Genomic DNA, 25,164 nt, shown 5'->3' on the forward strand with positions numbered 1-25,164 from the left:
ATGTACACAGAATGCAGACCTCCCTCAAACATGTAATGTCCACGTTGTCTTTACAAACAACAACTCCAACTTAGATCAATCTTTACACATGCCAAATCACTTAAAATTGTGGAGGCATTCCTGAAATACGGCAGGGTGCTTCCAAATAATCTGACTTGGAAAAATTAAACCTAATTAAATAAGTTTTTGCTCCATCAATACCCATGAAAATCACTTTTAAACATTTTCACAGCACATGTGTCTAAGCAAATCAGATTCCTCTATCTAACATAGTATTCTATTTTGAAGAGCAACTGGTGACTTGCAAATAGCTTGTTGCATATAGAACCTTAATACTGGCATATCTTAAAGTACTTTTTTCTAATGTTCCACTGAGCCCATCAAATCAACTGTAAAGTATGAAATTTCAGAACACAGGCACGTAGCAGGTGAATTTTGTCACGATAAAACTGCAGTATTTGCAGCCCATTTGAAAAAACCAAGAAGTACTTCTGATTTGAAAGTACCAATCAGAAAGGTACAAGAATTCAAAGTTCTAGAGGGGATTTTTTTTTTGTAACACAGACAGACACACAAAACAAACCCAAAGTAATTCAGTCTCATCCGGTTTAACCTCAACCACGAGACACCGCTGTCTGTTTTCTTTCTCAAAAGACTCGCGTCACTGTGCACTGAAAAAAGGGAACTTCCACAGTTTGTGGTGAGGATACATGATAAACAGATCTGTTCACACCAACTAGCAGGGCTGCCTGCGTCAATAAAAGGCGGTAGCAGAGTCAGTGAACTGACATTTGGTGCTTGGAGGATTATTGCTGCAAAAGTCACTCTGCATTAAAGTCAAGTAAAATGCCAGGATTTTTTTTCCCCCACAACAACATGACTGAATTAAATGGAAAAGACGACTGCAAGCTTGCAGAAGGCAAAATCCACAAAAAGAAGCAAAAGGCTTTGTAAGTATATACATCTTAGTATAAACTCTAATGTATTAGAAGTGAAAATAGCACTAGAATCTTGGAGATTAAGAATTAGCACCATGTTTTGGGCTAAATAACTGCAAAGCTTGCCCAAAGCCCAGGACTATAGCATCATTAAAAATGGCTTGAGCTGATGCATACCAATTAATTGATTCCCTTAAGTAATCAGGAGTAGATTTTGGATACACTGGGAGCCTCTTAGTCTTTTGAAAAATGTTACTTGGATATGTAACTTCCCAGACTTCAGTCATAGGATAGAGCTGTCAGCCTCTGTTTAAAAGTTTTAAGAGATTTAAGTAGAATTGGAATGCTGCTGCAATTTTAATGGATTACAAAAATGTCTGTTCATTGGTTTCAGTGGTGCAGATCTCAAAAATTATTTGAAGTGCATGGTACCACATATCGAATCTGGGATCAAGACTTCTAACTCCAGAAATGTCACGTAAGTACTGAGTTACACTAAGTTATAACAAAATATAAGTATAGCTAGATTGCGATATAGTAAACTATTTAATTTCTAAACTACTTCTAAAACAACAAATATTATAATGATGCCTAGAATTTCCAAAATTAAAAAGAGGTAAACATTAGGAAGTAGAAACTATTCATGGAGTTAACAGTTTTTTATTAGTGATGTCTATATGTTTGCATCAAACAGTGAAGGAGAAGACACCTCAGTTAAATCTACTTTCTTCAGAGGGACACTGTATCCATTCTCTAAAGATTTACAAGAAATGAGGTCTATAAGCGAAGAGCAGGGGCATTACCATTCCTCTGCCATGAACATGGAAATAGAAATACAGTTACAAAATTATTTGGTCATAGTTGCAGTAAAAGCTCACTTATCTGGGAACAGAATTCAGGATAACGTCATAGTTCCTTGTTTTTCCATCTCTCTGATTATTTTTCTCAATGTGGGCTTGCCTCCAGGGTCTCAGATTATGAGAAAGCCATAAGTTTAATAAATACCTTGTACACATTCCTATAATAGAATAATAAATTACAAAATTTGTCTCCTTTAAACATGCAAGTAAAACCACGTGGTTTCTTGTCTAAAGTCTTTTCTTTTTCTTGTCATCTTAGGCTTTCTGCAGAGGAAGTAATACAATGGTCCCAGTCTTTGGAAAAGCTCTTGGCCAGCCAAAGTAAGTCTATTACTTCAGTATGACTTTGTTCTTATTCTGAGGACAAAATTGTATCTAATCTCGCCAAATAGGCAAAGCTGTAGCATTCTGCAAACACTGGCAGAGAACGGCCAGTTGCATTTCAGTTATTTACAGCTTCAGTGTTAACACGGCTGCCGTATTCAGCTTTGGTTCCAAGTTTGTTTTTTAACTTCCACTTCCTACTCTCAGTATAGCAAATAAACCCCAAATAGCTCAATTCAGTGCTTTTTGATCAGTCTGCTGACCTTGCATAACATCAGTTGAATATGTAATTCGTTCTCCACTTGTACCCTAAGACAATCCATTCAGGGAGGACTAGAATCTGTTGATGTAGCTTGGCACCCAGGGTCTAGATCTAAAAATACTGAACATAATTAGGGAGACTGCCATCACCCTTAATATTACAGTATCTGTAGTATGTTGAAGAAGGGAAGAAGTGCATTTTGGCAAGATTTTATAGCACAGATTTCAATACAACTCCTGCTATTGATATTACCCTCCCTGGTCACAAATATTGTGCTATAAATGATGATGTATTTGTGGTGGCTTTAGGTGGTCAAGGTGTCTTTCGGGAATTTCTGAAATCAGAGTTCAGTGAGGAAAACATCGAGTTCTGGTTGGCTTGTGAGGATTACAAGAAAACCAAGTCTGATCATTTACACAGCAAAGCAGAGAGGATTTATGAAGAGTTTGTTCAGTCAAATGCTATTAAACAGGTATGTACAAAGTTAAACTGTCTAGTGTTACGGTACAAGGATTCTGGAAAATTAGTAGGTAGAAGTGTAGCTTCACCGAGATGCTCATACATTCATTCAGTTATATAGGAAGAAGACACAGCCGCATGGTTTTATGAGCATACTTGCATCATTACTGTCTTCAGCCATGAGATTATCAGATCTCACAAGTAGAGTCACGCAATACAGGCCAGTGCTTGGGAGCACCACTAGCAGAAGCTCAGCAGAGGCACCAGCAGCTCAGCACACGATGCTGTTCTCTGAGTCAGCCCAGTTTGAATTACTGCTGGTGTTTGGAATCAGATACTTAGAGGGAGCATTGTTAACAGAAGAACCGTGGATTATTTCTTGTCTTTTAAAATATGTGGACATTCTGGAGAATTAGAAGTTGTGTATGTTGATCGTATTTCAAACTGGAGACTCTCATTCTACACAAGATTTCTCCTACTGTTTTAATTGGAGGTCGTTCCTCTGCTTACTCCATTGTTGAGTTTACTTCTGACTCCATAAGAAACTGCATTTCTATAGTGAGCAGCAATTTTTGTGCATGACTGGGATATAAGCATTAAAATTCCCTCATTTTGTAGTTCTGATATTGAACTATCACACTGAGTTCTAAGGCTACAAATTTGTTTATTGACAAAACAAAGTGATGGAAAGAGAGGACATTTTTAAGATGTCAATGGCATTTGTTTTTCACTTTCCAGATCAATATTGACTATCAGATGAGGGAAGCAACAGCCAAAAGAGCTCAAGACCCAACTCACACAAGTTTTGATGAAGCCCAGAAAACCGTGTACATCCTCATGGAGAGGGATTCATATCCCAGATTTTTGAAGTCCAAAGCCTACCTGAACCTTTTGAACCAGCTGCAAAACAACACTTCAAAATGAAGTGTTTGAGGCAGTGAAGAGCCAAGTAGACTGTGTCAAATATCCTGTGGAGAGATACTTCAAGGTGGTTGGATCTTGGCAAGGAGAACCCCTGCCTTGTGAGGAGGGGTATGAGGGAGATGGAAACAGCTCAACAGCCAAGAGAACACAGGATAAGAGCTGGCAAGACTGTTACAAGGGTGAGAGCAACACAGGGAGAAAATCCTCTCCCATATGCCATGGAGTCAAGGCAGGATATGGATACTATTTATTGTTTGAACTACACTGTGAACATTGAACCAAGTCTTAGATCCCAAAGAACTGCTGTTTATTAGGAAGTGCAAGACTAGCAAGCTGAGCATTGGGAAAAGATTATCAAGTTCAGAAGAAAAATAAGGATGACTGACAATTTTGTGCATAACAAGAAAGTGACCAGACAAGACTGATTAATGGCTTTTTTTAATCTGTGAAGTGTTAATATGTGTGAGTGCAGCTCCGTGATACTATTGTGCTATGTAAATATATTCTAAATTGACATGTCTTAAGACTGATATATTTTAAATTATATATGAGTTACATAAGCTGAATGTATTGGAGTTGCATGACAAGGTTTCAGTAGTGGAGGGGGCTACAGGGGTGGCTTCTCTGAGAAGCTGCTAGAAGCTTCCCCTATGTCCGATAGAGCCAATGCCAGCCAGCTCCAAGACGGACCCACCGCTGGCCAAGGTCAAGCCTGTCAGCAATGGTGGTAGTGTCTCTGGGATAACATATTTAAGATGGGGAAACAAAAAAAACAAACAAACAAAAAAAAAATAATGGGACACAAACTGCAGCTGGAGTGAGGAGTGAGAATATGCGAGAGGAACAACTCTGCAGGCACCAAGGTCAGTGAAAGAGGGGGAGGAGGTGCTCCAGGCACTGGAGCAGAGATTCCCCTGCAGCACCCCTGCAGTGTTGAAGACCATGGTGAGGCAGGCTGTCCCCCTGCAGCCCATGGAGGTCCATGGCAGAGCAGATATCCACCTGTACTTTTACTAAGTTTGTATTCAACAGGCAGGTATGTAGCATCTTTTCTGTTTAATTTATTGCAAAATAATAAGCAACTCTCAAATCAAATCTTTTTAAAAATAAAGTTTTATAGTAATTTTACATCTGAAGTGATCTTTCCATTGTAATTACTGAAGTATTGAAACACATGGTTCCCTTCTGTCTCACTATGCCACTACTTCCCATCTCCTTATCCAAAAATTAATTTTCCCCACTCCACCTTTTCTCTTTTTTTACCCATTTTACACAACCATAATCTTAGTTATCTGGAGTAGGTGATCCTGACCTACATAGACCCATCCTCGCAACCCCCATAAAGAAAACAAAACAAACAAACAAAACAAAAAAAGAGAAGCAGGTCTAAATTTCCATCCTACTTTTCATACTCCTCCAGCTACCAGCACCTGAGTCAAATCTCAAATATAGAAACCATTTAATCACTGACCCCACAGTTCAATCCGCTTTGATACTGATGATGTGTTGAGCACAGCAAATCACCCACACTTACTTACGTAGAGAGGCAGCAACTGGTGAGACTCACTAGTAGTCACATTCCTTGTGACATTAGTACTACTCAACCTAATCTTGGCAAGATCCAGACTCTAACTTACAATACCAATACTAGCATCACAGATCATTTAATTTCACTGCAAATGTTGCATTAAATTTACTCTGTAAAGTGTGCAATGTTATGAGTAGCCTATACCACAGCGGGTAGTGATGAGAACTAAAATAAAAGAAGAAAAGTTGCAATTATGCTTGAACAATGTAACTACAAACATGGGCACTACCAAATCTGAAGTATTTAAGATCTTGTGACATTAGAGCTCATAATGAAAATAAATCAAAGCGTGCCCTGGTCATTGTGAGTTACCATCATGAGACACAGCTATCACATGGATGGGAGTACAAGATTTTTTATCTCACCCTTGCAGATTTTCCATTTTCCAAAATAACATGAGCTTAGTCAGGCACACTCCACTATTCCGTACCAAATGGAGAAGCTGTAAACCCACAGATGTCACTTCATGGGGAGAGCAGACCGTGTTCATACTGCCACCCTTTGGGGACCTTGGGACCTCCAAGGGAGGACAAAATCTTCAGCCTTATGAGCAAAACTCTGCTGGAAGGAACATAGCTAAGTGGCAGTTGCTGCCAACTTCCACCATCACCTACTATTGTAGCTGGAAGCCTCTACAAATCACATCTTCCTACTTTCAAGACTAGTAAATGCAGAACAAAAGAATCTGGTCTTGCAGTATTTTTTTCCTTTCATTAAATATGTATACCTGAGGAAGCCTCTGCAAAATCTGAATGCTCCTGAAACAATATAAACCAGTCTCCAGTTGGGTCTCTCTTACATGAATTAATTTTCCAGGATCAGTAGGAATAAGTCTAATTCCTGTGAAATAGGAATAACAACTATGCCTCCCACACAAGAGGCATCCTCATGTTTGTTCTGTCACAGTTAACATGGATCAGATGTCAGTGTTTGCATAGCTTCAACTTCACAGAATACAAAGAGAACTATGAAATATCAGCTATGCTCTAAACAGACACTGCCTTCAAGTAACATTATTCTTTTCACTGTAAATCCCTTAAGTTAGTATGGGCCCAGTCTTCATTTACTGCAGTTTCACAATTTTGCCATGATTTAGCCAAACACCTGTATGAAATTTATGACTAAAATGATATTTCACAGTATGGCTAGTTAGGAATTTTTATTTTTCTTTTAATGGCTTGTTGCTGCCAGAGAAGACTGTTTGTCAGAAGCTATTTCATCTACTGTTGTGGAGACTGCTGGGTGGGGTAATGGGTGTATACACGTTTCCAACTCAACATAGGTCTCAGGGGTGGGTATAATGAAAAGCAGAACGCAGACTCTAGAGTCATGCCATGGTTTTGGGCGCTGCAGCAGCCACTGCTCACTTCAAGACATGGCCAACATCGCTGCCTGTGCCCACTGCCCTGTGACTTTACATCGGGTGGAGCAAATCTTTTCACTAAAGACTGAGTGCAACCACCACAGCTGCTCAGGTATTCACAGACGCTGCCTGGCACCCTGCACCCTGACCTCCTGCAAAGAGTCACTGCTTCCGCACTAACAGGAAAGGGTGAGACAGGACACTATAACATGATGGTTAGACTCCTCTAAAAATAAGCTAAACCTACCCATAGAAGAGACTAACACAGCTCTCAGGGAGCACACCAACCACTTGTTTTATGCAGAGTTAGTACAGACCAGAATATTCGAGGAGGGAAGAGGAAGGGACTTTTCACTCTTTTCCACAAGCATATCTCCCTGGTTGGTGATTTGGTAGTGTGAGAATAGACAGTTGGGTGGGTTTTGGTTTTGGGGTTTTTTTTTTGGTTTTTTTTCCAAAAAGGAACTTACAACCCAACCTTGGTACATTTCTAAGTCTTTCACCTCATTTGCAGTAGGAACCCAAAGACAACAACAAAGGTCAGTCACCCAGGTTGTTAATTCCAGGGATATGCCAGCCCACTCCAGTGTCCCTGGCAACATGACCATGTTTTACCAAGCAATAAACAGTGCAGCAGAAATTCAGAGCTGTCTCTGGGATACTGTTGTAAGCCTGGTATTACAAATCTGTTGCTATAGCAGGGCTATACAAAGCTGGTTGTTTAAACAAGGTCCAAGAGATCTGGAAGTATTTTATGGCAGTTTATAGTGCCATCCATACTAGTCTACTTTCTAAAAGGAAGAAGCTATAAGTAATAGTTCAATGGTACAACTGAAACAATTTTTCCAGTATTTTAAGACACTTAGCAATATTTACATGCTTTAAAATATCCCAGAGATACGTATTTTTATTATTTCTTAAAAATCTCTTTTTCAAAATGCAGTATACAATGCTTATTTTGCAGTGAATTCTTTTTAAAAAATATTGCCTAAATGAAGGTTCTTTGGACTCAGAAAAACAGCAGAACATACAGATCAAAACGATTAAGGACTCTATTTTCTGTGACCCTTGGTTCATTTACAAGGTCCATGTACCGTATCACATTCATTTGTGATCTCCTACTCACCTCCTCTTCCTCCCTCAGTATTGCAGATTGGTTTCACAGCTGTGGGTTGTGCCCCGCCCAGCATGGCAGACTCTTCCAAAACGGGACATGTTACGCATCAAACACGGAAAGCGTGCCTCCCTGGAAACTTCCCATGCTCAAAGGAGAAACTTGTGAATGCCAGCTCTATTTACTGTCTTGTAAATAAAGTAGTGGGCAATTGGGGGAAACTGTCTTTTTTCAGCATAAGCTAGACAGTTATCAGTTAACTGCTAAAACTTTCCAGAACAATCAGGCTCTGACTGTCATCCAACACCTACTAAAATATTTACTATGTATGTCAAACAGCTTATTTGTTTTGTTTTTTTTTTTTTTTAAACTACATTTAGCTTTCCCTTTTTGGAAAAAATATACCATAAGAGAATGGAAATTTGCTGTTCTATTCATAGTCTCTAAAACGGTTGAATTGGATTGGCCATCAGCTACAGATCAGTGTAGGAAAACAGGATGCAGTACATGGAGCAGCTTTAAGATTTGCCAGTAGTGACTCAGACTTCTCTTTAAGTGTTCTACCCTACCCCTGAAGGAAACATTTTTATTGTGTGTCAGTGTTTCAGTATAAAAATCAATCATTGTACCATCTTTGGGTACAGTTCAGAAGTGAATTAACTCCTCCCTGCTGCAGAGACAAGTTTTCTTTATAGGAAGACTCAAGAGTCCAGCAGGCCCTGAATGTGAATGTAGAAGACTAACCTCTCCAATTCAGAAAGGCTTCTCTAAATGTATTCCCTAAAATAAGATATTTTTAATATTATCCCAAATAGAAAAGATATTTTTAATATTATCCCAAATAGAACTAAAAATATGGTATAACATAGTATCATTGTCTCCCATATATTGAAAAGGCCATGCATGAAAGCCTGTAGTAGAGACATCCTATCATTATGCACAGTGAAGCAGGAAGGAAACTAAAGCTGAAATGGTGATGAATAGTACAAATTCATCACCTTAGACCCCTAAGTGCCACCCGTCCCTGCCCACACTCTTAAGTAACAGGCTTTCCGGATGTCATCTCCTTTATGGTTGTGAAATGAGTTTGAAAAGAAAAAATAGATGACAATAGGCAGAAAAATTAGATGTTCTCATCTTCCATTCAGAGACATGGGTTGATTGTATCAGAGAGCATAATGTCTATAAATGAAGCTTTTTGAAATTAAGTCTTTAGTCATTAAACTCGGGCAGAAATTGCAAAACAAGTTCTTTCTTAATATTCATTGGATGATTTAAATTTGTCTTGGATGCTCAGAAACAAAGTCAGAGAGGAGTTAAGGTGATGCCCTGGCTTTGTTTGGATAAATACAGCCTCAAAGGTTTTAGTCACAAAAAGGAGATCTACATCAACCAAGAACTGATGTGCTTATTTTGGAAATAAACTTATTCCCCCTCATTTCTCAAAACAGGCCCAGAAAGTACTCTCTTGAAAGACCCCAAAGATGATCAATATTTAAATTCTACTGAGCACTTCCTTTCAATTTCTTCAAACAGCCTAAGCACCTCACAACCTTAAAGCACTTATCTAAACTAGTTTGGTGACCAGCTTTCATGCGGTCCCTTTCACTAATAAAATTAAAAATAGCTTGAGTAAAAAATGAAATGCAGAAATGTAAACCTTTCAGGATCACTCTAGACTGGTGTGCAGAGAGAAACAGAACAGATTAGCAATGCTTCTCTTCAAAGTTTGTTATACAACCAAAGTACTAAAGTGACAGTACAAGTGCCTACAAAGTTGACATCACTTGAGTCACAAGGGATTTTGTTTTTTTGGTGGTTTTTTTTTTTTTCAAGTTACTGTGGTCAAAGGGTTTCTGCTATTAGAGGACAACCTTTAAAAATAAAACAAAACAAACACTCTTTGCATAATAGTAATAACTTAGTAAACCATGAATTTCATACCACTTATGGAAAAGTCTTTACTACATTTACTGTAGCAGATGGTTTGTCAACCATGAAGGTCAAGAAGCCAGCTTTAGAGATAGAGACTTGCTATTGAACAGAATTTGACCAGACACAAGCTTGAGCAAGACAATGTACTTGTTCACGCTAGTCGGAGGAAATAGTGAACACACTCAGGATGTTCAAACAAAGCCCAAAGGCCAACCAGGAACAGTTCACTTGCCGGAACAAACATCTGAAGGATAGCGGGGCCCTGGAATAACATGGTTGAATATTCTGACCAACTTGGACCAAACTGTAATCAATAACTTTACACTAAAACAACTGCAAGATGGACAACTGGCATCTTCAAAATGAGTACACTTGCAAGAAGTGTAAGTAGCCTTGTTTACTGCTGCGCTTTTGTGCGTGTATGCAGAGTCTGACAGAGAGCTCAGGGCACACAGTTCTTTGTACCCAAACCGCAGTACCCACCTCTCTGAAGCCTGATTGAACGCGAGGGTTGAAAGTTCACGTGAAAACTAGTCCAAGCTTCCAGTCACATGATTTCCTTTTCTACTTTGACAGTTGCAGAATATCAGGCTTACACAATGACATCACGGCTTGTAGGAAGAAAAAGGGAAGAGAAAGGTCATAGTGTGCAACTGAGGTAAGATTTTCAGAAGTGCTATCTAGACTTCAGTCTGTTTTCACTCAGCAGGTAATTCTTAACAGAGTTTGCAGAGACCGGTTGCAATGTAAGATTTGTCCAACCTTATTGCTAAAACCTGAAGCCATGAATATAGAAACTATTGAAATTCTTGAAGTCAGTGACTACTAGCAGGACCTGCCTATTTCTATCCAGAAACAGAAACCACTTCACCATCTGTATAGCTGCAGACAGTTTCCTGGTTGTGGTGGCCCACAGTAAGGAGCTGAACCCGTGAACACTGTTCCCTGTTGCCCTGTGAGCAGATCTTTGCTGCACACTGAACCTCACTTTTCTTGAGGCCATTTTCAATTACATAGCAAGAAAGTTCCCAACACAACCTGATCAAAGCCACAAAGTAAAATGCAACCAGAGAAACAGAACTGTCCTCTGGGAACCTCAATGGCTGTACTAAGTGAAAAGCAAGAACATTGATCTGTTATTTCTATACTACACCCACTCAAACAGCAATGAGTATGAGTAGCACCTAGATCAGAGGATTAGCTTTGTACTCTCCTCAAGGTTAACAAAGACCTCTTAATATTTTACTACTTTTCCTGTGCTTGCCCCTAGATCGCTAGGCACATCCTCAGTGCCTATTTACATGCCCTTGTGAGACATGGCATCAGGAATGTGAGTACCAGGCAAGCCCCAGCAGTGTTCCTACATTCATGAATGCCAGGGCGTGGGCGTACTGCAGGAGAAAGCGTAGCAGTGTGCAAGCAAGGGAGTATGTGGGTAGACGGAAAGAATGGGTACAACAGAGAGGATGAGACAGACAGTACTTCCATGTTCACTAGTGCGAAACAGATGTAGGTGGATGAGATGTTTATTGAGCAGAAGAGCATTAAAATAGAAACACAAATAGGAAAGAATGAACATAAGGGCAAGAGAAAAAAAATTAAGAGAAGGCATGATGATTAACAAAGATGCTACTAGGACACAAGAAAACAGAAAAGGAAATACAAGACAATGAGCAAGGACTCATCTGGGAACACTATCCTCACTGATAAGAAAAAACTGTTGCAATCAAGATGGTCAACACATATTGTCTAAACTAGCTGACAACTGATAGTTAATCCCCAGAAAAAGAACAGGCCAGAACAACTAACATATTCAGCAGCTCTGATACGATACAGCCATTTTCTCCTTTTTGATACTATGGCTTTTCAATTTTCCTCATAATTTTCTTTCTGAAAAGCACATCCAGCTCAACTGCTGAATGAACCAAGCAATAACTGATTCCTACATAGAACGCGCCCTCACAACACTAAAGTTGTTCTGCACCCATACACGTGGCAAAATAATTAATTCAAATGAACAGGGCCATATCAGAAGCCATTTTAACCAGCCTGTTCAACATATGCCTGTTCAACATATGAGACCTGCTCGTCTCAGTGTCTCACCTATCTGGGCAAGGAGTCTTTCAGGCTAGATGAGACCATTCGTTACAATGAAACTGCAGTTTCCCCAGAGTCTGCACCCACATCCACCCCCATGAGACCAGTTTGAACTGATACACACAGAAGTTATACTTTCTCCTTCAGGGTGATATCAGATGACATCTAGTGGAATATCTATGTAATAAGAGGAAGGGTCTAATTCAGGTTCAATCATGTAATTTTTCAGTGAAGCAGCATACCTAGTTAATGGCTTAACCTTCCACTCCTATTAAATATTCTGGAAAGGGAAGGAGAAAGGTAATGTTCTGTGTATGAAGCTATGAAAGAACGGTAGTGGAAAGCAGCTGACTCAGAGAAACAAGTTGTAAAATCATATTTGCAACAAGTTTAATGAAATAGCAACAAGCTTGAATGGTAGCAGTCCTGCTGGGAGTAAGAAGATAGAGTCCTCGTAGTGGTTGGGAGGCACAGTGACGGCAGGCAGGAACATATCCATAGCCCTTCAGGGTCCCTCAGTCTCTGAGGGCTTCCTAGCCAGCCAGATTCTCTGGTTTTACAGTTCCTCTGCAATGACTGAAGCACAGATTTGCCACTAAGTCAACCATGCAATGCTAAGGTGCTCAGGCAATCCTAAGTGCCTGCAAATACCCATTAAATTTCAGATGGTGCTTTAGAGCATGGTCAAGGATACAACAAAACCGCAGACATAAAATAAGCAACAAATCCTGCATCTAAATATCTTCCCACTGTACAAGTCAAGAGGAGGTTTGGAGAAGTATTTTCTTCAGCTTAATAGTAAAAACAACCTTATGGAAAAAAAACCCAAACCAAGTTTATTTCAATTTTAAGCAACATTACAGTATTTTTTTAATGTCTGTAATATGTAAAAGAAAATATTTGAATACAAAGTCACTGGTTACTGATACTCAGTCACTGCACAATTTAAATTTACAAAAAGATCATCTCATATACAGTGTCCTGGAAATGAACATCACTTGATGATAGAAAGAAGCCCTAAATAGTTCATTACCATTCATTTTGATACTAAGATTTTAGATGACCTATCCTTCAATGCCAATAAAATTTATTGCAAAAATAAGATATATGTAAGATTTTGAAAAAGAACTTGCATATGTACATTTGTATACACACAAGGTTTTTACAAAATATATGTAAATCAAATAGTTAAATACTCCTTCAAATCACAAGTGGAGACTATCAACTTAATTTGGATTTTCATTATGTAACTTTTCCAGAGTCACATTTATTCATATGGTGCCTTTTTTTCTTTTTTTTAATTTAAGTAGCTCTGCAAGTAAGATTCTTTATAGACATTTTTAGCTTGTCAAGTTCAGGCCAAAGTTAATTCCCTCAGATGCTTTTAGTATATAACTGCCTGATATGCAGGCATTAGAAGTATTATTTTTGAGGAGGCATGTGAGAAAGTTGGATCATCTCACTATTGCAATTACTTGAATAATCAACTCAAGTCACATTACATAGATATTTGCCCCTGCCCATTCCTATTATAGGAATGGAACAAAATACTCCAAAAACCTGTGTGAAGGTAGGAAGAATACAAAGTAAGATTTCATGAAATAGCATCCATAGAAAATAGATCACATTGTGATATTTGTCCCTTCCTTTCTGTAAGCACAGGTCAGGTCCCATGGTAAATTCCTTACAAGCAGGCTCTCATGCTACCCTGCTCAGACACCAGGTTCTGCTGTAGGTGAGCACACCACCACATGTTTCCTCCCTAGCAGAATCATCACTGTTGGAAAATGGATGTACATCCTTCTGCACTAGGCCTGCATACCAGTAGGGTGAGCTGCAATAAAATAAATGAGTGTACTATACTATTGTAGGCTCAAACTTCAATTTAAGTTCAAATACTACACTGTTCATGCTTTGCCTAGGAGGCATTATAAGAGAAAAAGAAAGATTAATCAAAACAGAGAGATAAGATTGAAAGAAACATTGCACACTGCACACAGCTGGCTGTCAGATGGAGCAAGGAGAAGACCAACCTTTCCCTCTTGACACAGTCAGTCTGTGCCTTGTAGACACTGGCAAATCCCCAGAGATCACAACTCATAACTACTCCCAGAAAGGACAGAAAGCCTTCTAGAAGGACTTTCCCCTGTCCCAGTGACTAATTTACAACACTTAGTTAAGCTAGTGCTTATTCCCAAAGCCCCAGTATCACTATGAACAAGTCCACCACTGGCACGAACAGAGCAACTTCAGCGCTATTGCACTGCATGGCTGCTTTGAAACACTTAGCTAGAGAAGAATAAGTGAAAGGTAAATAACTTGAGTCTCAATTTAAAATGAGGCCATAACCTGGGGAACAGCTATGAGAAAAATGGCAGAGGACCTCATACGAATTTAAAGAAAGTTCTGCTCTGACGTCACTCAAATGATGTACAATGCCAAGTTGACCAGTTAGAAGCACATAAAAGCCTCACACTAACGGGTCAGAGCAGAAAATAAAGGCTCTTCCCACAGCAATCCAAAGTACTTGCTTCATAATGCTGCCTGTAAGAGGATGAAACTTGGTTTTAGTGCAAGGGTACTTTTGCCTTTCATCTCATTTCAACATGGACTTTAGATTTCATATAAAGAACTTTGATAAAGAGATGGAAAATATTAGTCACAAAAATTGGACAATACAGGCACGATTTTAATGAGGTAAAACACAGCTTCATTTCATTACAGCTGATCAGTAGAGATACAAGATAATTTCGGAGCAAACAGCCTCTATCAGTGATGCATCAGAGTCCAACTGAACTTTTTCTGGTAGAAACCACAGCCACTGTTTCCCTATGGTATGTATAAGAAAGGAGTCAGGCACTAACATGAGCAGCATAGACACAGCCAAAGGGTAGTAAAGAGCTTCTACACTAAAAGAAAATAATGAAGCAAAAAAAACAGGTCAAGGAATTTGGAAAATTATCCCTACAAATGCAACTACTAAATGAAACTTTTTAACCAAGAGAAATGATCCAAGAAGAGTTTCTGTAAGTATGAGGTTTTATACTTCAAAATATTAACAGAAAAGTATAGCATAGGCAGGGAAACACTACTTTTTCTCTTGGCATCTAAAGTTAACTCAGGATAGTGAAGGCATTCATTTCAGAAATGTTTCTGATGTATAAACAACTTTATCCCTACTTATATATGAATATTTTGTGTAATAGTCTTAGTACAAACTAAGCTGAGTGATATTACAGAAGGCAATTAATTAGAGCTTTTATTCAGCAGTTTCTCTCTGAAGGCTCTGCTGAAACCTGCCCTGTGCACTAAAAACTGCGACATTAGGAAGTTTACAGATTCACTGGCACAGCATAAGGGTGCTGGAAAAACCAAAATGTACGTTGTAGTTTGAAAAATAAAGAGATCTTGTCCTTTGATCTACCAAAGCAGTTTTCCTGATATTTTCCTAATGTAAAATACAGTAACAGTTAAACAGTCATTTCCAGATCAGTACTGCTTATATCTTTTAGACGTGAATAACTTCAGGACTTAGATTCATTTATTCTCAGACAGGTCATTCCTTCTGTGTAAGTGGTGTAACCATGCGAATTTCTTTTTGATTACAAGACCTGCAGGACACGCAGCTCCTACACACTGAAGAATTTGTGGCCTTGTTGCAATAAAACCTTATAACGAGAAAACAGAAAGGATACTACATGTTATTTATATGTATCAGGTGAAAACAGCTCCCACGATCCAAATCTACTTAGCTAAACACTGCAAAGCTGTATTAAGTAGTTAAGATGTAGATGGGCTACCATTTACAATTTAAGATAGGACCCTAATATAGGTAAAGTCACAGGCTGCACTTGTGAAGATTAACTAATGCAAAACTGACACAAATTGCTCAAGGGCATGTTGCAGCTTTGTGGATATGAAGGCTGTATTTTATTTATATTTCAGTGAATAGAAGACTAACGATTACAACATGAAAACACTCAAAATATAGGGCATTGGGTAAAATAGTCTGAAATAAGGTGATAATTGATAACCATATGCCAGAATTTAAATGCATAACTTTATCTTAAATATAGAAAATTGTGTAGTTTGAAAAGATTGCTTTTAGGCAGAAGGTGAGATGAGTAAATATTAGTGTAATGAATAGGCAAATGTAGAGGAAGTCATACAGAAACCAAGCAGACAGTGTAGCTCAGAGAATTCCACAAAAGTAGGAAATGGGCAATGGCCACTGGCAATCCCACAGGGCTGCAGGAAGCCTGAGCAGCAGTACAGCAGTCAGGCAGAGTTATGAAGTTTCAATATCCTGTAGGAAATCTACTGGATAAGATCCCCGTATGATGCAGAATTGGATATAGATGTCAGGGAAACGAGGAAAATAAGACTAATAGTAAATGCAATCATTTCACAGGTTCAGAATGCTGGGAGATACAGCTGTGTTTCATGTTTCATTGTATGTCTCAGTTTGAAGAAAAAATTGGTTGTAGGAACAGTATGTGCCAGTCACACCCAAACCTGAAAAAAACCCTGAGAGTTTAAATAATGTATAAGACTATTGTTTTGATTTCAGGCAGGTATATACAAACTTACCCACTGTCCCATGTAAACTTTGCAAAGAATTTGGCATCTCTTGAAAGCCAAAGAAGAAATAAACATACTTCAAGTCATAAGATTTTTTTTTTTTAAATTTTGTTTTTTCAGACAAACATATTCTTGAGTGCCTCATTCCTTAAAAAAAAATTGCACCCTTTCTTATGGATATCTTCTCTACAGAAAAACAAGTTTAATACCAATTTTTTATTGGCTTTGAGATGTTTGCTGGACAAATATCAATGTTAATCTCAGACACTTAAGAAGTTACTCAGCATTGTCCAGTTTACACTGAGCTCTGATCCCTGAATCCAGGTCACCCTGAACTTTCAGGGAAAAGATTCCTGGTTTCCTTTTGCCTTGGGTCAGGCTCAAACTTGTAATCTTTTTTCACAGTTGGAGAAGCAAAGAGGGAGAATTATTAACACTTCTATTTTTACCTAAGAGATATCCATTGGACTGCTTGATTTTTTTTTTTTTTTTTTAAGTTCTTGCATGCATGTTACAAAAATATATTTTGGTTTAATGCTTCAGACATGACTCATAGATAAAGATTAGATGCATAAAATAAGAATACTGCTATAACTGGTAGCACTACTATATGGAAACTTAACTATAAGTGGAATTTAAGATAGCCAGAACTGAGCACAGCAGGTTGAAAACTCACATATTTTCCATGTTTAGGAGAATGAGCCCAAATACTTGCTGGCTTTGCAAGATATTCAGAGCAGAAGAAAATGGGGTCAGTTCTGAGTAAGTAACGATAAGATTCTTAATTTCTACAGTACCTGCAGCTGTCTGAGTAGGAAAGACAAAAATCTCAAAAATTCACAGTGGAAGTTTTCTTTGCAAGCTTAAGATGATGCAAAAGAGTGCAACACCTTCACAGTTGCCCCAGCTGACCACCTTCATATAGCCAATTCCTTTACAGTACATGAAGTGTAAACTGGCTTTTCTCTAGTGGAAGGAGGGTATATCCCAGTGGGAACATCTTTTATATTGCATAGGCTTAAACTAATCCCTGCATTAAGTCCAGATTTGGGCCTGTGAAGAATTTGTAAGCCAAACATCTTGGGTTAATACCTTAAAAGAATTCAGACTATTGGCAAAGGTTGAATACACATGTGGTGGATAAGAGACGTGGCCAAGTCCTCAGCTGCCACCAACCTTAGTGGAGGCCTACTATAGCTAAAACTTTGGTCGGCATGTCACGTCGGGGTGGTGAGATGCTTCCATCCAACATGCCTGCCAACTGGTATCAGATGATACACAGTATTGATTTATTGATTAAAGAAAAATGCATCTTCCACAGCAATACTGAGGTGTGTCTGATGACTCTTGAAACTGCCATTTGGGCGAGGTTAAGTGGCAGAAGTCCAGAATTCCAAAAGAGCCTCCTGGATGAGGATTTCTCTCCCACATAGCAGTGGTCAGGGAAGCCCCTAACACTGGAGGGGGTACAATAAGTGAACGAGAGCTCCCACAAGACACTACAACAGCATTTTCCAATTTAAACTTTGGAGTCGCAGCTATAAAGACTTAGTTATTTTTGGAGATTTTTTTTTTTTCAGTGTAATATATGTTCTTTAGGAAATTCAATCATGTTGCAAATCAATGCAGCAAGAAGTTTACTGTCAGCACAGCAGCTATGAAAGTGGCATTAATACAGATCCTAATAACCAATGTTCACATTTGACTTACTGCCTTTCATATTTTCCTGATTTTAAAAGGAAAGTAAAAAGGTAAAAAGGTTTTCCTCTGTGTCAGCTGCCCCATCAGGCAGTGTTCTTTCTGCTTCACAGATTAATGCTAAAGACAAATAGTCAGAAATGGAAATAAGATGGCCCTACTGATGATGCTCAGTGAGACAGACAAGATTGTCACTCCTTCTATATACAAGTACTATTGCTGACAGAGGTGAAAAGTTATCTGCGTCAGTAACAGTGAATATGACTCAGAAGCAGCTCTTAAGGAAACAAAAGCATTCAAAGGACTAGAGATTCTCACTCCCCATAACCACATGCTTCATGAGTTTATACAGAGAGTAGGCCAGTAGCTCATAAGAAGCAAGAAAAAATACCTTTTACTAGCAAGAGTTACTATAGAGTTATTGACACCACAATTTGATAGTGGTAACATTTCTATTACTATATATTTGTCTGATCAGGAAAGCCTGACAAAATAATCAATAAGTCACAGCACATCCGCTTTCAGAGAAAGAGAGAATTATATTAAGAATAAATGGGTGATCACCAATTAAAAAAAGCTACAAAGCTACTGATAGCTGTTGTGCAGCAGAAATCTATGAAGCACCATGCAGCACTCATACCAAAGTCAATTTGGCTTTTAATTAAAAAAAAGAAAGTCTGTGATACTCAGTAGCTGTTGTCAAAATTGTGGATCATATAGAAACAAAATACTCAATGGGAAGGGGTCTCCTCCCAAGTTTGACTGATGCATAATGGAAAGCACCCACTGGAATACACCCCTTGTGCTTCCTTCTTTTTTTCCAAATTTTTTTCTAAAGTTACCAGCATTGATGTCCTATAACTGCAATGCTTAAAAATCAGTTGGTGTAAGTGGTGCTACATGCACTTAAACGGAGCTATTGGTCCTCAAACATTTGTTTTTCCTTAGATTGTTTAGTCTCTCACCTCAGTACTCCCATACTCTTTCCCAGAATCAGGCAGGGGACTCCTACAAGCTTATGAAATTATTGCTTAAGAAGAACAAACATGAAGGAAAGAGAGCAGATTTTAGTCACCTCCAAGAACTGTCTACATTAGTAATAATGTGTCATACTGCATTGTAAACAACTGGAGAGAGACGGAAGTCCCTTACAGCTAAGGGTTTATTAACCCTTCATTATTTACCTTATGTTCAGAGCTTATAGAATCATAGAATCGTTTAGGTTGGAAAAGACCTTTAAGATCATCCAGTCCAACCATTAACCTACACAACCAAATCCACACTAAGCCAATCAAGGGTAGACTAGACTAAACCATGCCCCAAAGTGCCACATCTACCCGTTTTTTGAACACTTCCAGGGATGGGGACTCCACCACCTCTCTGGGCAGCCTGTTCCAATGCTTGACTACCCTTTCCATGAAGAAATTTCTCCTAATTTCCAGCCTAAACCTCCCCTGGCACAGCTTAAGCCCATATATTCAGCTCTCAGCTGATAAGTCAACTTAGATGTTAAAGGTATTTAAATATTACAATAAGGTCTTGAGCCCTTAAAGACTTTGCTACTAGACATCAACATTTCATAAACAAGCTATATAATGATTCCTGTCCCAAAGAAGTTGCTATCTGGAAAACTAGTACTTTCCTTGTGCTTCTCCTAAGCACAATTTAAATAAGTGAATGCCATTTCCAAAGGAATTACATGGGAGTACCTTGAGATGGAACTGTATTTGTTACAGCAAGAAGAACATTTGCTTCAGCATAGTAAGCACAAGATCTGGGACACACAGAAAAACCTTTTAAAATGTAAGTTTCATACAGATCTTATTTAAATCAGGGGACAGATTTTCAAGAACGTAATTTTTTCATACTTTGAACCACAGCTAATCCTACAATAATCTCCTCCTTTTTTCTAAAGAGTGTCTTTGGAGGAAGTGCTACAATGGTCCCAGTCTTTTGAAAAGCTGATAACAAGTAAATGTAAGTAATTGTATGTTTGTAACCCAGATGGATTACTGAGAAAAATTCCCACAAAGCAAAATCAATAAGTCATGCAGTATAATGTATGCTGTCTTACATGCAACTAATGAAAAACAACATTGTGTGACATGCTTGGCATGCATCACACTGAAAATAAATGTAGCATGCTGTAAATGCTTCCCCAAACTTGCCATTTCTGCAAGCACAGGTAATGATTTTAAAGGCACGTGATAAGGGCAGGTTTATCTGCCATATTCCCACCTAGAGCATGGTATAGCAATATATATTAGAAGAAAGTGAAAGGGAAGTTGACTTGGGAAATTCTGTGTATGGCAAAGACACCATAGCTAATGGTACATCTATACAGTGTGATACCATGGAAGGTAACTCAGACCCTCATCTCAGGTATGGGAAGATCTATAGCTGCAGTAGCAAATCTGAACTTCCCCACTCCAGCATCCCCCTGCCTCATTCAGGGCTTGGCGCTCATCCACATTTCTTGTATGGCCAGCAGTCTGGAACATCACTGCTGGATTACTTTTTTTTTTTTTTAAATATTGATGAGAAAGTCATGTATGGAGTTACAGCACAGCACAAACCTCTCAAAACTATTCTTAAGGACCAGCATTATTTACAAACTACAAAGAGCAAGAGGACTAACAGACAGAATTTGTAACAACTATAAAGAAAAAGATTTTGCCATTAAAATCTTTAACAGCAAACAACCTAGTATATTACAGTTTGCAGGGAAAGCACAGGGAGAAAGTGTACAACAGAAAACACTTAGAAGAGACAAATTTATAGCACAAGCAGCAGGCATGCATGCGATCACCATTACTGACAGATGGCAGGCAGTGCTCAATATCTTTAGAAACATGAAGCCTGGAGTGCTGCACCAGCAGAAAAGCTTGCTTTAAATAAAACGCTTGCAGCTTCCAGCAGTATTTGGATGCTGCCCTTCTTAAAATACCGTGTTCACGGCACTTAGATGGCACTATCCATTGATTTTGAACTCATTTAAATGCCTAATGACATCGGAAAATGCAAAAGGTGTACTCACAAGAAAAGCCAGAAATTCTAAAGCCAATGGATTTGCAACTCTTTATGAAAGGTAGGCAAAGTATTTGTCTATCTTAGGTTTTACTCTGAAAGCACATCTTAGCTGCAAGCACCATTCCTGCTCAAGTGCTAGCACCTAGTGAAGCCTTATAAATGTTCTCCCGGCTAGAAGCACTTTAGCAACTGTCACCTAATCCTATACAAAGCAAGTCTAATGACATGACAAAAGGCAGCCTCAGGAATTTAATCTTTGCCAAGATCCCACTGATTTCTGCTGTCAAACTCCATTGCCAGGTATTTCAAAGACATCCCCATGTGCAGAACCACTTATTTGATGAATAGAGTATTTTTTTAACTGCTTTACTTCACTCAATTACAGCAGCAAGAAAACAGTTATTTCCTTTTTTTGCTAATTGCTTTTTCCCAAAATTCTTACACCAAAAAAAGGTCAGGGGCTTGGGTTTGTGGGTTTTTTTTTTTTGTTTGGTTTTTGTTTGTTTGTTTGTTTTACATAGATCATGATTATTTGATAATACTTAGTTATCTCCTGTACAAAACTAGAACTGGAGGTTAAAAATGCTTGTCAGTCTTTGGATATGTTTGATAGTGTTCACAGAGACCAGGAAGAACAAAGTTTTCAGTGCTCTGTCCCTGCATAGTGAAATGCCGCTGAGGTTAAAGGGAGCTCTGCACACGCAAGAAAATGCAATGTTGAAGTATAGGGCTCCAGGGTGAGTTAGGGTGTTTAATTCCCCACTTTGACATAATCTAATAAGAATATTTATAGGTGTACAATCAAGAATTATACTGCCTTGTAAATGTCCCTGTTGCCTTCAAAGGACTCTAAAGGTAATGTGTATATACACGGCATATAAATTTGGCTTCTGAAATATTTACAGATGGGCCTGATCTACAAGACCTACTTGGAAGACAGAGCACAGTGATGAAGACATAGAATTCTGGCTCGCTTGTGAAGCTTATAAGAAGATCATGTCACAGAGGAAAAGAATTTCCGTGGCCAGGAAACTTTTCACAACTTACATTCAACCCCAGGCTCCCAACGAGGTGACATAAAATAATATGAGCTCTTTATTTCTTGTAATAGAAATGCCTGATGTGTAATGTAGCTGACAAAAAGCAGCAACAAATGCCTAGCATCTCCTGTATCAGACAGAGTGAAAACTGTTGCTATTCATCCTCCCCAACCTCTTTTGCACCCAGAATTTTAATACTTGCCTTCACATCTTGTCTATAGGCAAATCTCTCAACTATATCCACCAAGGATACAAGCAAAAGGCACAACTAGATTAAGAAACAAGTTCTTGGATCTGCTCTATTCTTTTTAGCCTCTGATCCAGGGGCCACTGATATCACTTCAATAGATTTTGGATTATGCGATTACTACATGTATATATTACTCTGGTCTTTACAAGAGTGAATATAAATGAACAAAGTAAAAACCCTACCCAATGCTGTCCCCTTTGTAAAATGGGCTAAATAAAAAAAGATTCCAAGACAGATTAATTATTTTCTGCTTCCAGCAGCACAAGATTTAGGGAAAACAGAGCAGATTTATATGTAAAATGTTTGAGAGTGATTTTTTTTTCTGACAAGTGGCTATACAAAAAAAGTCATTCCTGCTCAGCCACTCATGCTCTATGACATTTAACTATCCCTGCTTATTAGCCTTCTTGCAAAAATAAGCTAATGCTGGCTTCAACTGCTGCTGCCTCTGGCAGACTGACGTAACTGAAAAATCAGGCTAGATTATTTTCTAGTTTATGCATAACAATAAAACTATTGTAGAGTCTCAAAATGCAGCCTCCCTGTTGACACTGAAAGGCAAGTCAAAACCAGCTCAGCTGGATTCCTAAATGTTGGCCAAGAGCAGCTGCTTCTTTAAATGACTAAACCATTCCCACTAATCCAAAACTTGAGGAAATTTGGAAGATCCCTCTGCTGGTTTTAACTGCCAATTGGAAAGACAATGCATTTTTCTGATTGATTTTATTTTTAGTATGTGCAGCTATAGGAAACTCAGCAAGACATTTGCATTTCCAGAAGAGAAATGTCAGTATTGCCAACCACAAATTCATTAATCAAAAGTAAGGGCTTAAATCAGGACAGTCAGAAATAAGCTGTGTAATTTTTTTTTCTTCTAAAATAGTATGTATTTGAATCTTGCTATTGGCTGTCTGGTTTCTAGGTCTTCAGAACACACCGATTTCACATTTTCTTGATATTCACTATTCACACAAGAACTAGGTACCACTTTAAAAAGGTAGATGCTCATGAGGATTTTAAACAGAGTTTATATTCAAATTTCAGCAGCATTTAAAAAGGTGCAACTCAAATGACTCCTCTGGAAGAGCAAGATCCCAACCCATGAAAGACATCAGCACTCACTTCACATCTTTAGAGCTCTCCTTTCAACACTAACAGACTAAGTCAAGCTGAAAAAAAAGCAATATAATTCATCATGAGCTAATGGATTATCAAAAGTTACCATTTTATCTGGTATATTTTCCTATCACTAGGCCTTTCTACTCTTACACACCCACAGAGCTTCAAGTTATCTGCTACAAACCCTGGATTGCAGAAGTTATCTAGGAATCAAAACTTTTCCTAAACAAGGTTCATATACAGGCTCAGTTTTATCTCATCTTGGAGATCGTAATAATTTTAGCAATTGGTTTTCACCAGTACTGTGCACCTCCAGCCACTTGGATTTATTAGAAATCAAAAGTCAGACTTCTTCTTCAGGGATCTAATCCTAGCTCTTGGAACAATTCTTAGCAAAAGACAGCGGGGTTGGCTGTCAGCACTTTTCAGCTACTCCTTCCACTGCAGCCACTCCATGCAAAATATGTCCTCAGGACTTCTTCCTCTGCCTACATCATACATATGTTCTTATTCTTTCTAGAAGTAGTGAGCAAATCAAACATATACTGCTTAACCTCCCTAAGGTGTGAAGTCCTCAGCCCATATTCTACACATGGGCCCAGCAGTAATGACTTTACCCCTGCTCTTGACCTCCACTGATCACAATAGTCAGGATTAAACTGGTTTTTCCACATTAAGGATGTGGGGCAGACTGGGAAATTCAGACACCTCCCAGTCTTCCAGGCTTCTTGTCCCCAAGGGAGCAAACTCCCCATCCAGCCACTAATGTACCTCTTACTAAGCTGAACACCAAGAGAGGAGCAAATTGGTCAACTAATAAGATGGGCTTTTCTGGCATTACAAGGAGAAATCTACTCTGCTAGAATCAATGTTTTTGGTTAGGTGCTGATTTTAGATTAGATGGTATATAAAAAGATATAAATAAAAGGGCATTCAGTACAGGTCCCCTAAATTCAATCTTCCTTAGTCTTCCTTTGCATATATTCAGTGATACTTTAGTAATGTTGTTTTCCATTTCAGATTAACACTGACAGTCCTGTGAGGAAAACAATTACAAGGAATATTCAAGAACCAACACAGTCCTGTTTTGATGAAGCACAGAGAATAATTTACATGCACATGGAAAGAGATTCTTATTCACGATTTCTTGAATCAAAGTTCTATCAAAAACTCAAACACAGCCTTCAAGCTAATGGCAATAATTCAATGGTAAATTAAAGATAAAGGTTGAAAATTTAGAAAGCTTTCTTCTGGCATGCAAGTCTTTAAGATTTAAAGTAGACAGGAGAAATTAGGCAGTAGACAAATATTATTACTAATCTGCTAAACTGTTCCATTGGTGTTAGAATTGGTGAGGCACTATCTTCCCCCTTCCCTTTCTTTTCCCATGGAATAGTTCTGGTCTTGTTTTCCTCTCCCCTCAATAAAACCCTAAAAACTAGTAAAAACTAGGTATAAAAAAGTTTCAGCCAAAAATGATAGCCTAAGTTTCTAGTCTTTTATTGATATTTGACAACTTTAACAACATATTGTCAGTATTCTTGTTTTGAGAGATCTGAAATAAAATAGTTTTGCTGCTAGG

At 38.5% G+C, this 25,164-nt stretch overlaps 2 protein-coding genes across 2 annotated transcripts; both read left to right on the forward strand.

Annotated features, from left to right (window-relative positions):
• Positions 1 to 821: 821 nt before the first annotated feature.
• RGS1 (regulator of G protein signaling 1) lies at positions 822 to 4,274 on the forward strand. Its single transcript, XM_009486201.2, has 5 exons — positions 822 to 950; positions 1,333 to 1,416; positions 2,058 to 2,119; positions 2,693 to 2,856; positions 3,582 to 4,274. The coding sequence occupies exons 1-5, from the start codon at positions 847 to 849 to the stop codon at positions 3,765 to 3,767; spliced, it is 600 nt and encodes a 199-aa protein (XP_009484476.1). The 5' UTR covers positions 822 to 846; the 3' UTR covers positions 3,768 to 4,274.
• Positions 4,275 to 17,142: 12,868 nt separating this feature from the next.
• On the forward strand, positions 17,143 to 24,800 carry RGS13 (regulator of G protein signaling 13). Its single transcript, XM_009486202.2, has 5 exons — positions 17,143 to 17,207; positions 20,059 to 20,120; positions 21,787 to 21,910; positions 22,097 to 22,244; positions 24,603 to 24,800. The coding sequence occupies exons 1-5, from the start codon at positions 17,143 to 17,145 to the stop codon at positions 24,798 to 24,800; spliced, it is 597 nt and encodes a 198-aa protein (XP_009484477.2).
• Positions 24,801 to 25,164: the final 364 nt, after the last annotated feature.

Source organism: Pelecanus crispus, chromosome 5 (genome assembly GCF_030463565.1).
Source record: "Pelecanus crispus isolate bPelCri1 chromosome 5, bPelCri1.pri, whole genome shotgun sequence".
In the NCBI taxonomy this organism is placed as follows: Eukaryota; Metazoa; Chordata; class Aves; order Pelecaniformes; family Pelecanidae; genus Pelecanus; species Pelecanus crispus.